The sequence below is a fragment of the Aythya fuligula genome, chromosome 1 (assembly GCF_009819795.1).
Source record: "Aythya fuligula isolate bAytFul2 chromosome 1, bAytFul2.pri, whole genome shotgun sequence".
In the NCBI taxonomy this organism is placed as follows: Eukaryota; Metazoa; Chordata; class Aves; order Anseriformes; family Anatidae; genus Aythya; species Aythya fuligula.
The window spans coordinates 10,868,129-10,880,775 of NC_045559.1; the positions used below are offsets into that span (position 1 = coordinate 10,868,129).

A 12,647-nucleotide genomic window follows, 5' to 3' on the forward strand; every position below is an offset into this window, starting at 1 on the left:
AAACAGAGCAGGCCATTTAGAAAAGTTCAGTTGCGTATCAACTCTGCCTTCAAAAGCACCGATTTCTGGACAGCTATGCTCCAATAAAAAGCACTTGCAATAAATATGAAAGAAAACAGCTGGAAGGAAAAAGACATATCATAAAAAGGTCAACAACAAAGTAAGCCCTAAAATGAACAGTTTTTGTTGATTTTTTTTTAATGTTGTCTCAATTTTTATAACACGATATGTGGTGTGAAAAGCTGCAATAGAATATTTTAATATCCCTAGCCTTCCTAAAGCTGATTCACTCTGGTTCAGAACACTTGGAAAGGTGCAATGACTTCTCCATATGGTCAAAGATGTAGTGCATGTTGTGCTTCTGTGTCTGAAGACCTGATCCTACTAGCATTGAAATTAATGTCAAAGAATTATCTAGGGCTAATAGCTAGGTCCTAAGTCCTCCTCCTGAACCCCTCAACCTTCTCATAAACTGTTTCAGATTCTGACTTCGTCAAACACTCAGGGCATGTGTTTTGATCCTAAATGGCAGAGGAGAAAAGCATATGCTTTCTTCAACTGTGGACATCAAAATTCCACTGAAGACTATCAGATTTGTTCAGTCAGAATCTAAATGAATATAAGGATTGTTTCATTTATTTCTATTCAAATCTTGTTTTCATTAAAATGATGATGGTGATAATAATAACAACAAAAACAACAATGACAACCTGATGGATGCAGTTAGTTTCAATGTAGTTTTTATACACACATATCCTCAAAGTATAAACTTTCCACTAGGGAAAAAAAACCTGTACCACTTCAGAACCCAAGAGTTTTAGGGGATGGCTTGAGGTATCTCAAGTTGTGTCTATTTAAGCTGGTGTTGCCCTCAGCTGGATTGTTTAATATATCTTACTGGGAGAAGTTATACAGGAGAGTGCAATTCAAAACAATTTATTAAAAATAAGGAAGGAAATATGGCATAGGGTTCACACATGGGATTAGGTGAGGCTAGTGTACAGCACAAAAAGTCCTTTCCACTTGAGGGAAGATTTCCCTGGAGTAACATGTGAGTTTATAGTATTTAATTCAGTTCAGATTATGCTAACTGAAATTTTTCCAGATGGTTTTCTTTCCTTGTGGATTAATGTCAGGATGATACACATGCTGAGGAAATAGGCATTTAGATCAACATTGCTATTACAAACCATGTCAACAATAGTCTCATATACTGGGTGTAAATATGCCATCTGCTGTTCAGCATTCAGTTTAACAGTACTGTAACTTCATAGAGCAGCAACTATATAACTATAACTATAAACTGTAACTATATAATTTCTTCTCTCTCCCTCTCCTTCTCCCTCTCTTCCTTAAATGAAAGCTCAGAAAAGTTGCTGCTTGTGGTAGTTTTGTATCAAGCATTCATTTGAAAGTTGTTATTTTCCCTGTGCATCCCCAGATGAATCTCCATTATTGCCTGATCCTATACTTCTTTGAAGTTTAATTTTCTGTTGCCAAAGTCCCCACATAGCCTTAATTTTTGCTGTTGAACATCTAAGGAATATGTCTATAAGAATGCCTGTAGGAGGGGAGATGTTGTTGCGGTCTTGAAATATTCGCAGCTTTCAGACTGCAAATATCCTCATTAATGTTCCTTGCTTGCTCTCAGGTATATTAAAGCAGGGAAGGGTAGATGCTATGGGTTAAATGTCTTCTACATATGCTACATTAGTGAGGTTCAGTTATCCCTAGGGAGATGCTCTGCAGCCATCCACACCAAACTATTCATACGTAGCCAGAGGCTTGATGTGACTGAGCACTAAACCACACAGAGGGACACACAAACGTATGCACACCACACCCATACAAATTCATACAGATAACTAGTTGATCCAAACCAATCCAATCACTTCTGCACTGGCAGCCTATTTACATGTACATATATGTCTTTGTGCCTATTTGTGTGTTTGCATATGCATATGTAGCTATTCTGTCTAAAGCACTATATGGGTCCTGTCATTGGAAGCAAATGAGTAAATCTGGTTAATGTTCAACCAGTTGTATTCAGTTTTGGACTCATCAGTGCAACTATAGTCTGCACACTGAGGCCCTAAAAGTTAGAAGTGAACAAGCTCAACCATGGCTCTTAAGATATCCAAACCCTCTAGACAATAAGTACTAACCATTTGCATCCACATTGCTTATTGAAATGGTGCACATGCCCTTGGAGACCCTTCCAGATGCTTTTTTTCCTTCTTATTATACTTTAGTATTGTTAGCTATCAGTAGAGACAGGATTTAGTGTTAATTCTATCTTTAAGTTTTTTTGTTGTTGTTTTGTTTTGTTTTTTCCCTGTAGAAACCTGATTCCTTACTGGAGCTCTTTTTGGGTTGCCATCTTATCGACTTTGATTATAAGCCTCTTCTACAATGCTGGATGGATTTCCAGGCTGGTATCTTAACTTTACATGTATGTAGCACAGAGGCTGGGCTGTATTTGTAAACATGGTATTTTTTGATCCCCTCTGATACTATTTACTCCTAGTGACTCCTTAGTGCATATAACTCCCTAACACTAATCCCTTTCTACTACTTTCTACTACTGAAATTTCTCATTTCTCATTTATCTGTATCTTCCTGTCTGGCTTACACATGTGCTTAAAAACAAACAAAAATTTTTTTTTTTTTTTTTTTTTTTTTTTTTTTTTTTTTTGGTTAGCATTGCGTTAAATCTACTATAAAATGTTCTTATCAGTAAGCCTTCCATCATGACATGAAGATCTTACCAACTCAGTCTACAAGATTATGTCATTTTTACTACCATGTTTGACAGAGACCAGGCTGGTTCCCAACTGAAATCTATTTGTTTTCCCTCTGGTGTGTTTGCCTACCTTCCCAGGCTCACTCTCTCTGCAGCTTCCTCCAAAGAGGTATTTCCCTGCCTGGGGATTGTACATTCCCTTTTAAAAGCAGGGTTTTTTATCGTTCCCACCCTTTCAGAGTTAGAGCAGGCTCCTGAGAGGCTGTTCATAACAATTCAAACCTCTCCACACTGAGAAGAGAAATTGTTTCCCTTTTCCTTGACAAGTTCTTCACTGCATAAAATGTTCCTTATCTTTCAAACAATTTCTAACTAAATGCAGGAGGGAATTTATGAAGCTGATGTGAGCTCAAGCAACCGAGGTTTACAGTGTCTACCTCACTAGGGCATAAAGCAGAAATTTTGGATGTGCATCTGTTTGCAAAATTTAAATATAGTCTTAAAATTCTCATATTTTTATGAATGGTTATTTCTGACACTTAAGATAACTTCATGAATGGACATGGAAGATTCAGTGATATTTTCACAAGCAGTGGTACAATGCAGTCCAAGGGACTCCTCAACACTGCTGAGAGACAAGGACTCAAATTCTTTTTCTTCTTTACTTTTCTTTCTTGCTTATTTTCTTATTTTTATTGTTTGTTTGCATGCTACTTTATTATTCCATTTTAACACTGACAAGAAGAAAATAAACAGGGAAGAGTAAGACTGGTGTAAGTGACGTGTTTGAACTGTTCTGGGTAAGATTTATAGCCTGCTAAAGGCAGCTTTTTGGAATGTCCTTCTCTTCACTCCTCTCTTGGAAGTTTTCTTGGCCTACTTAGTTGTCTGAAGACATTTCACTTTTTCTATCTGGAAAGTGCTTTCTTTATTATCTTCTTTGTAAGGACAGAAGTGATGAAGTCATTTAGTCATTTTGCCTCTCTCCTTTTTTTTTTTTTTTTTTTTCCTCTTTCCTCTCCACATTGTTCTATGTGTGCCTCAGCACAGATGCAGGAACAGTACTGAACATTTCCACTGCAGGACACTTTCATTCTGCAGAGTACAGAGCAAAGAACTACTTGGGCATGTTGTGAAGAATGAAATGCTGCAAATGCACTGAGTGACATTTCTACATTTGCTTTCCTCTCTTCAGACAGCATACGTGCAAAGACAAAGCTCTGTGATGTGTGGGAGAGAAGAAAAGGTAAAGTCACTCTGGAAAAGAGAAAAACTTTTAGAAGAGACTGCTGCTTATACAGTAAGCTTTTGATTTCTTTTCAAGATGGACTACTATTTGCACATGAGTAGGGAATGGAAGCCTGATTTGAAACAGAAGTTCTGTAGAGACCAAGGAGAAAATCTTTTCAGGGCTACCCTCAGGGAGTTTTAGACATGAGAAAGCAGGGCAATAATTTTAAGTCCCAGGCCATAGGAGTGGCCACTGAACTATAAGGAAGCAGTTTAGGACACGCAGCTTCTGACCATAGGTTATGATCTCTGTAGTTGTCAGGCCTCATTCTCTGGAAGATCCACTTACAAGAAACAGCTTAAACAGAGAAATTACAGCACACTTCCCTGAGATCAGCTCTCTGTACATGGGGCTTAAAGCTATCTTGGTTTCGTTTGACTAGGTTTCTGCAATGGGAAGATTGAAAAAGTGTCCTGAACCACTTCATGTCTGTATGTGCATTTAGCTGGTCTTTTGACTTCTGTTTAGGAGAGGAAAATAAAGGAAAGAGGAATTTAAAAATAAATATATATGTATATATTTTTTTTTCAGCCACATCCTTCCTATTGCTTTCCCAGTTTCACACATTCATTAAAAGTGGAAATATACTGCATACAGAAAACAAACCAACCTCTCCAAGTTAAATCATATAGCTATTCAGAAACAAATATAGTATTCAGAAACACTCCTTTTAAGGCATAGGGTATATAAAAACCACACCAAGAGAATACTGTACTCTGTGGTCATTCATTCGTAAAGCTGACAGGAAATCAAAACTGAAAGGATTCTTCTGTAACTGCCAACTTGCTGTAATGGAAGCCAGGGGAAATATAATTATCTGTTTACTTGACTAAGAAGAAAGAAACCAAAACATATTTTCCTTCAATAGTACAGGGGGATTAGACTGTTACTAGTCACTTGTGTGCTAGACTTCCCTCCAGGCCTTTCCTAATGTCTTACACTCAAAACAAATAAAATATCAGCTCTATGGAAATGAAGATATTTTTAATAGAATAGAACAGAAAGATCCTCAAGTAACTGACTTTTCACCTTTACAACCTTAGGGATGTTGTTCAGTACTTCATATTATTGAGAACTATCTTTGCATAGAATATTTTTGCACACACAAAAAAATAAAATAAATAAAACAAAAAATGTATATGCCTGCAATCTGGCATAAAATTGTAGCTCCAAAGACGGACAGTCCATTTAGAGGTGCATTAAGGGATGACTCATTAGGCTGGGCTTTCCCCAAATTTGCAATGTTTATTTCAGTAAAATAGATTTCACGAAGTAGAATGTCTGATTACAGGAGGCTGTCACTTTACTTAGTACTTATTGTAATATGTAGTAGAGGGTCACTCAGCTGTGCCATATAGGATTGATGTTAATGCTGATAAAGGTGATAGTTAGGACCACTGTAAGAAACAGTTAAACGACAATGTGAAGAATAAAAATAATCTGAGATATGCTAAAGTCAGGCTCAGCAGCAGATTTTGTCTTTGCTGTGTTCCTCTGATGATACAGAGCTGCCATAAATTTCTTCAACTGCTATGTTTACAGCAGTTTTCCACTGCCACATAGCAGTCAAAACCAGCTGGCAAATCTCATCAAAGGTATTTCATTTGATTAATTCTTGTGTCTGGGCAGATGAAGTGCAGTCTGTCAAACCATGAAAATAAAATAAAAAAAAAGATTAAGATATAGTTCCTAAAAATTCTGCTTCTAGCTGTGTGAAGCTTTGTTAGCTGGAAGAGTGCAAGAATCAAAGATGGATATTTCTCCTAAGAGGATATCTTTGATGTGAATTCTAACAACACTGTTTTTGGGCATGTTGCATGAGAGAAAGCAGCCATGTACAAGATAGCTGAACTAGATAACTAATGCATATGTTTTTGTTCAATTTAAACATTCTACAGCTCAATACATCATACTTCAAGCAAGAGATGAATCTGTACGACATCATCATGCTGTGTGTTTTTATGCTTTTTGAAATTCTGTTGTAATGTTCAAAATGTTGAGAGAGAATCTCCTATGCATGAGATGAATGGATAATACTGTAACACACCAGTTAAGGTCCTGGGATGGGTCCCTAATTAAACATATGTGTAGCTTCAAGCATAAATTTAAGTCCCATTGATTTCCTTTGGAGACACAAATAAACCAGTGAAATTTGTAAAGCTGGCATTATGGCTTTGGCTAAATGTCATTAAGGATTGTTGGAGGGACTTGTTTATAGAGTACCTAATCCAGAAACAACATAAACATAAAAAGAGTTCTAAAACTAACTTTAAAATGTTAGTGGATCCCTCATATTCCTCTTATCTTTTTTAAGATGTAAAATGAACTGACACTCAAAGTCTTAACAACTGGAACTCTATGTAGGAGGACACAGATTCAAATTTACTTCTAGTTTAACCACAGTTTGTGTAACTCCTGTGGAAGTAGGTGTGGTTATTTGGTATCCAGAGACTTATTATATGTCTTTATGTAGTTGAAAGACAATGCAGAGGAAATACTAATATGGTTGCATTTTAATGGTATGCAGTCCAATTACTTCAGAGTCCATGGGGAGCACCTACAACTGGCCTCTGCTCTGGAGCAGAATTTAGAGTGTATATCTCTGCAGCATCTATAATACTTGTCTAGACATATCTCTTCGAATGCAAAATTACAAATGACAGATTGTATATAAGACCTGACATTTATTTGATAGAATGTAGAGATATATTTATAACATGATGATAACTGTTTCTGAAGTGTGCTTCATCTAAGATCAGAATTAAATCTAAAACATTCACATGTGGCAGGGTTGAAACCTTTTTATGATTACATTATAGAATGCAAGTATATGTGTGCATTTACAAAAGTCCTAAATCTTTTTTTTCCCAAACTTCTCTGAATTCAACTTTAGTCCACTCTGGTAAGGAATTTTGAAGATTGAAAAAGAATTGAAGGAAAAGTATAGTACAAACACTAAAGTAATATGAACTATTTGATCAAGCCAATTGAATAGTTTAAAAAACAAAGAAACAAACAAACAAAACAAAACAACCATTCATTAAGTGAAGATCAATTCCACAGCTCTACAAACAGGGCAAAAGCTTTGAAATGAACATGGAAGCTTTGTGGACTGAAAACAAATGTTGATAACAACTGGTGGATTCATGGGGAAAAACCTGAAGATATAATCTTCCATAGATATTGTCAAATGAGTTCTTAAATCATCCTTTGTGATCAGTGTATATATCAATTCTTTATAACCATTAAACTATATATTTTTATGACAATACAAAACCCTTTCCCTTAGGCTCCCCCAACCATGGCCTAACATTCAAGCACCTGGGACCTTCCCTAGTAAAGGCCACAGAACACTGTTTCCAGCCCTACCAAAACCCTACCTCGAACTGTTTAGGCCTTAGTACACATGGAGGCACCCCATTTTCTGCAGCTGGGGCTGTCCCAGCTGCCTCCATCCTGTCATGGTCCTGGCTGAGGATGATAGGCCTAGTCCGCTGAGGTCTGCCACATTGTGTCCTTGCTGTCCCCTGGGCCCAGGGAGCTCCCATCAATACTTTATTTGTAAATAATTATAATACATTTTTCTTTACTTTAAAGGACAAAGTATAAAATTAAGAAGAAACTTTCTGACACTACTTCTGAATGTTTTGTGCCTATGTGAAGGATCATCCACCTGAACTTTGATATGAAACATCTTTCATGGTCTCCCTTCTGCCCAGTAATTTAAGGCTTCAGAGTCTGTTTTGTTTGTTTGCTTGTTTGTTTGTTTTTTTCTAATAATGGTTATTTTTTAAGTGACAGGTATTTTTTTGTTGTTGTTATTTGTTTATTCAAAATGGAAATCAAAGACTGACCATTAGAAAATGTTGAAATAAAATTTCTTGGAGCTTCCTCAAAATAACTTTTCCTTTTAGAAATCCCCCCTTTTTAACAAATATCTTTCATCTTAATTCAGCCACAATTTCATCTAATTCAAATACAGACATTTCCTTCTCTGTGTTGGAGCTTTGAGTTCAATGACAAAACTTTATAAGAACTCTGTGTTATGTTTAATGCTTTGAAGTGCTCTTCATTGCCTTCTGAATCCTCACAAGACAATAGAAAGATAATTAGCTGATATTGCCTTTATTTTACAAAAGAAGACAGCTGAAAGCTGTTCTAACACATGTATAACTATTTATAGTAATAAATTTGAATAAAACATTAAAAACTTGAGAAAACTAGTAGAGGTAACTATAAGGTAGATGAGAACCTAAAGATCACTAAAACCCTTGACTACATATATTAAAAAAAAAGAGAGTAAGTGCTGTCTATGTGTTTGTTTATCTGTGTTTTCTATAGATTATTTTACAGATTTCAGAATTATTAACTAGCAGGATTTTTTAATGCATTTGACTGTAATTAAGCAAGCAGAGTTACTGATATAAATATGTGAATATCAACAAAAGAGAGGTCTAACATGCCTCTCGTTTAGTAATTGTTAGTAAGACAATAATTTTAAACATCTTTCAGAGAAAAAGAAATCTAATATCACTGTTTCTCTTTGACAGTGATTACAGCTCCACCTACTCAATACTAATATTGAAAACAATTATAGATATTTCAGAATATTGTAGGATTTTCATTTCACTTCAGGCTTTTCACACAGGGCTTTTCAGAATAATTCTCATATTGGCAAATTAACTAAATGCAATTGCTGCTGCATCCACCACATTTTTTACAGCAGCTATGTACAAAAGCGTGGTACATGTAGTAAAGTATCCATGTTATATTTAAAATATAAGGGAAATTCTAAGGAGGTAGAATGTAAGAAACATTGAAAGTTGGCAAAGATATTACACAGTTTAACACAAGCTGTTCCCCTCTAATATCATAGTGACAGTTTCATATAAATGACATTTCATGAGTAATAAAATGACAAATACATCATTAAAATTAGAGACAGATTGCTAAATGGATTAGACTGCAAGTACCTTAGTTTTTTTCTTTCTTGCACATGCATATTTCATCTTGCTGAAAAATTACCTGCCAATGGTGTTCAGATTGCCAGATCTTAAAATGAGTTTTAAAATTCATTCAGTTCTATCATGAAACAGCTCTTCAGCTCTTTGAGGAAAGGAAATTCAGCACTGATTTTTTTATTATTATTATTATTTTTTTTTTAGTATTCTTGAACATCCACCTCAAACTGTGTTCTGAGAACTCTTAAATGTGAGAAGGGTCAGGAACATTTAGGGGCCCGGTACATATAGAAAGTAATTACATAGCAAAGAAAGGGTCTATCTTTTTACAGCTTTCAAATATAAAATCTTCTTTAAGACTTAGGTAAAACCTCAAACACTATTGTTATAAAAATACATATGGAGTTTTAGAAGGAACCAATCAAACCACACGCACATAATTACTATACCAAAGACAAGCAACAACAACAAACCGAAGAAAATAGACACATCATTAAAAAAAAATAAGAGACTGACAAGCATGTTTTCAAAATAAAACATTGCATAGCCCTTTAGAAGGATTTGTAAAGAAGTTATATATAAAGACACGCAAAGAAAGTTTTATAACAGAATGTCACAATTCTGTGGTATAAAAATATAATTTGGGTAGGGATAACATAGTTTAGTGTAATATTTATTATACAAAGATGTAATAAATATTTATTTATTTATTATTATTATATTTGTTTAATATTATTTATTTATTTATTTATTTATTTATTTATTTATTATAAATTATTTCTATTTAAATTCTCCAGGAGTCTGCTAATTTCAGGGAATATTTCAAAAGTTTTAAACACTGTTGGATCCTGATGGAATCACTACCGAAAAAGAAGCTAGTAAACTTATATGTGATTTAATATCAGACCTCTTCCTTTCAATTAAATTTCTAGTTATGTGACTGGATTCAAAATTTGAGTGACTTGTCATAAATTTATTTAAATTTATATTCTGTTATGTCTATAACCCAAATAATAACAATAAACAAAATATTTTTCTGTTAATACTCTTGGAGCATCTGAAATATAAGGAGAGGCTGAGGAAACTGGGGTTGTTCAGATTCAGGAAGAAAAGACTCAGAGGGGATCTTATCAGTGAGTATGAATGGGAACATGTAAAGAAGAGGGAGGCAGACTCTTTTCAGTGGCATCCAGGGACAAGAAAAGAGGTAATGGACACAAACTGAAATACATGAATTTACATTAAAGATAAGAGAAGTATGTTTTTATTGTGAGGGTGGTTGAACACTGGCAGAAGTTGCCTAGAGAGATTTTGGAATCTCTCTTCTTGGAAGGACAACCATCTTTGGCAACTTGCTCTTGGTGACTGTGCTTTGAACAGGGAATTCTGGACAAAATGTCATCCAGAGGTCCCTTCCAACATCAAACATTCTGTCACTATCTGAACCTGTGAGATCTGTTTCCATAGGAAACCTATCTAAACACATATGTGTCAAGTCTTTACAATATCTGTGCAAGGTGTTTTTGTTTTGGTTTGGTTTGGTTTTTGGTGTTAATGGGAATTTTATCAGGCAACCTTCTTTGTGGCATTCCAGTGGACAGAAACAGGGACTTTTTAGAATTACTGAGTGCAAGGGAAAGGAACTGAAAAAATTTTGGACTCATTCTCTAGAAAAAAATTACTTTAGACTGTTAAGTTTATATATTCTGAAGATAATGGCAACATGTAGGAGTAAACTTAATTTACTTTGAAAGTGTTTCTATCTTTGTTGAATTTGCAAGCTATTACAAAGGAAGGGAAGGCTCCATCAAATTAGCCATAAGGAAATACAGACATCATGTACAAACAAGGGCTATGTACGCTCCACTTCTTGTTAGTGGATTACAGAAATGAATAATTGTCAGACTTGGCCAAGGAATAATGTTTAAAATCATCTTCAGGAGTTCATGGTTGTTGGACAATTGTTCATTGTCTTTATGTCACGGCACAAGTGAGAGAAACTACACTGAAAATTAGTAGGACTGGATCATGGCAGGTACCAATTCCATCTGGTGAAGGACTAAGGACCCTTGGCTTCAGACAAAGAAAAAAACTATGCTGAATGAAAACCTCATTCCGTAAAATAATCTTCTGATTAAGCATGTGCTATTTTCTCCTCTTCTAAAATGAGTCTGTGCACATTAACATCTGTAAATGTCAGACAAGTGATCTGCAGTATTGAGCAGTCTCAGTTTAAATCTGTCTAATGCATGCCTTGTCTAAGTCAAGATACAGATGCTTTCTGTAGACCTATAAAAATGTGCATTTTAATGATGAATGGGAGAGTTTATAGTTCCAATTACTCTTGTTTCCTTTGAAGCAGGGAAACTGGCAACCCCTTATCTAGACTTTAACAGGTTGAGATAAACCTTGATAACTAAAAGTATCTGGATTGTCAGAGCTTTTAGCAACAGTAAACTACTTAAACTAAAAGCAGCTGTTAGTCAAAAAAAGAACAATACCCATTCATTTGTAAGATGTTCTGTAGTAGCTAGGATACTATTTAATGAGCTTTTTCTTCAGATGAGACCACTATAAAAAATCTGTTATACACACGAACACTCACATGCACAAACATGCTCAAACAGTGATATAAATCTTAGTTTTTGAAGAAACCTTATTTGGCTAACACACAGTAGTCATTTGGAGGAAATGAACCATGGAGACCATTGCATTCAGAAAACTATGCTTTAGATCCAACAATATAACTGTCAGATTACATTCATTATTATGAAAATATTATTGTTGTCTCTACAGATCTATTATTCCCATGTGATGTCTGGAATAGTAAAAATATCCTCAGTGAGAAGTACTATTCTGTCTGCTTCTTTTTTGTTCTTAAATATATTAAAATTACGTGGACTGTGCAGACTTCTATCATGGTTTTTGAATTATTACCGATGCATTTCATTGTGTTATATAAGACAATAATTCTGACCAATCTTTCTGACTCCCTGTGGGTTTTGTACTGTGTTTCTGCCAAGTTTCTATAAGGCTTTCTAGTGTAAATTTAAGCCTGTGCTTTAGTTAATATGGCAAACAGGGAAAGGTATTAATTCAAATCATAGTATATCTTCACCATTCTTACTGTGTTTATGAAACACTGTTCAGCAGTCTTAAATTCTATGTGGACTTGTTTTGTTGAGGATGATGAAGCCACCTGTGTTTCTGTAATACCTCCACCCGGGTCTCTGAAAATGTTTATATTATGCACACCATTTCTCTAGTTTCCCAAAGTAGTCTCCTGGAAATATGAATAAGGTAATCTACAGGACCAAAGCTGTAGATGACACATGGTGGCAACAGTCCACTGGATACCAGTGGAGTAAAAATTTATACTGATTAAATCCTCCATTTCAACCTTGAAGCCATGGTCTGCTGTACCTGTATCACCATGCAGACACTGATTGGGGCCAGTTAGAGAATGTATGAAATGCATCTGTCCTCTATCAAGGTTGGCTGAAATTACAGCAGTGTAAAACTTTTGGGGTTGCTCCAGAACACAAACAGATTTCTAGTGTGGTTGCCCCTAAACTTTAATGCTTTTGCTTGTGTTTAAGAGACTGTCATCTATCTCATCAGAAGTACTTGGGATCAACTTGAGCTCAAGGCT

The 12,647-nt window shown here is 35.3% G+C and overlaps 1 protein-coding gene across 1 annotated transcript in view; it reads left to right on the forward strand.

The window, feature by feature from the left end:
• HGF (hepatocyte growth factor) overlaps positions 1-6,174 on the forward strand; it is a 72,296-nt gene extending 66,122 nt beyond the window's left edge. The window contains exons 17-18 of the mRNA XM_032200739.1: positions 3,939-4,043; positions 5,933-6,174. Of these exons, the coding sequence (XP_032056630.1) occupies positions 3,939-4,043; positions 5,933-6,006 (179 nt within the window). The 3' untranslated portion in view covers positions 6,007-6,174. The remainder of the gene's footprint in view (positions 1-3,938; positions 4,044-5,932) is intronic.
• Positions 6,175-12,647: the final 6,473 nt, after the last annotated feature.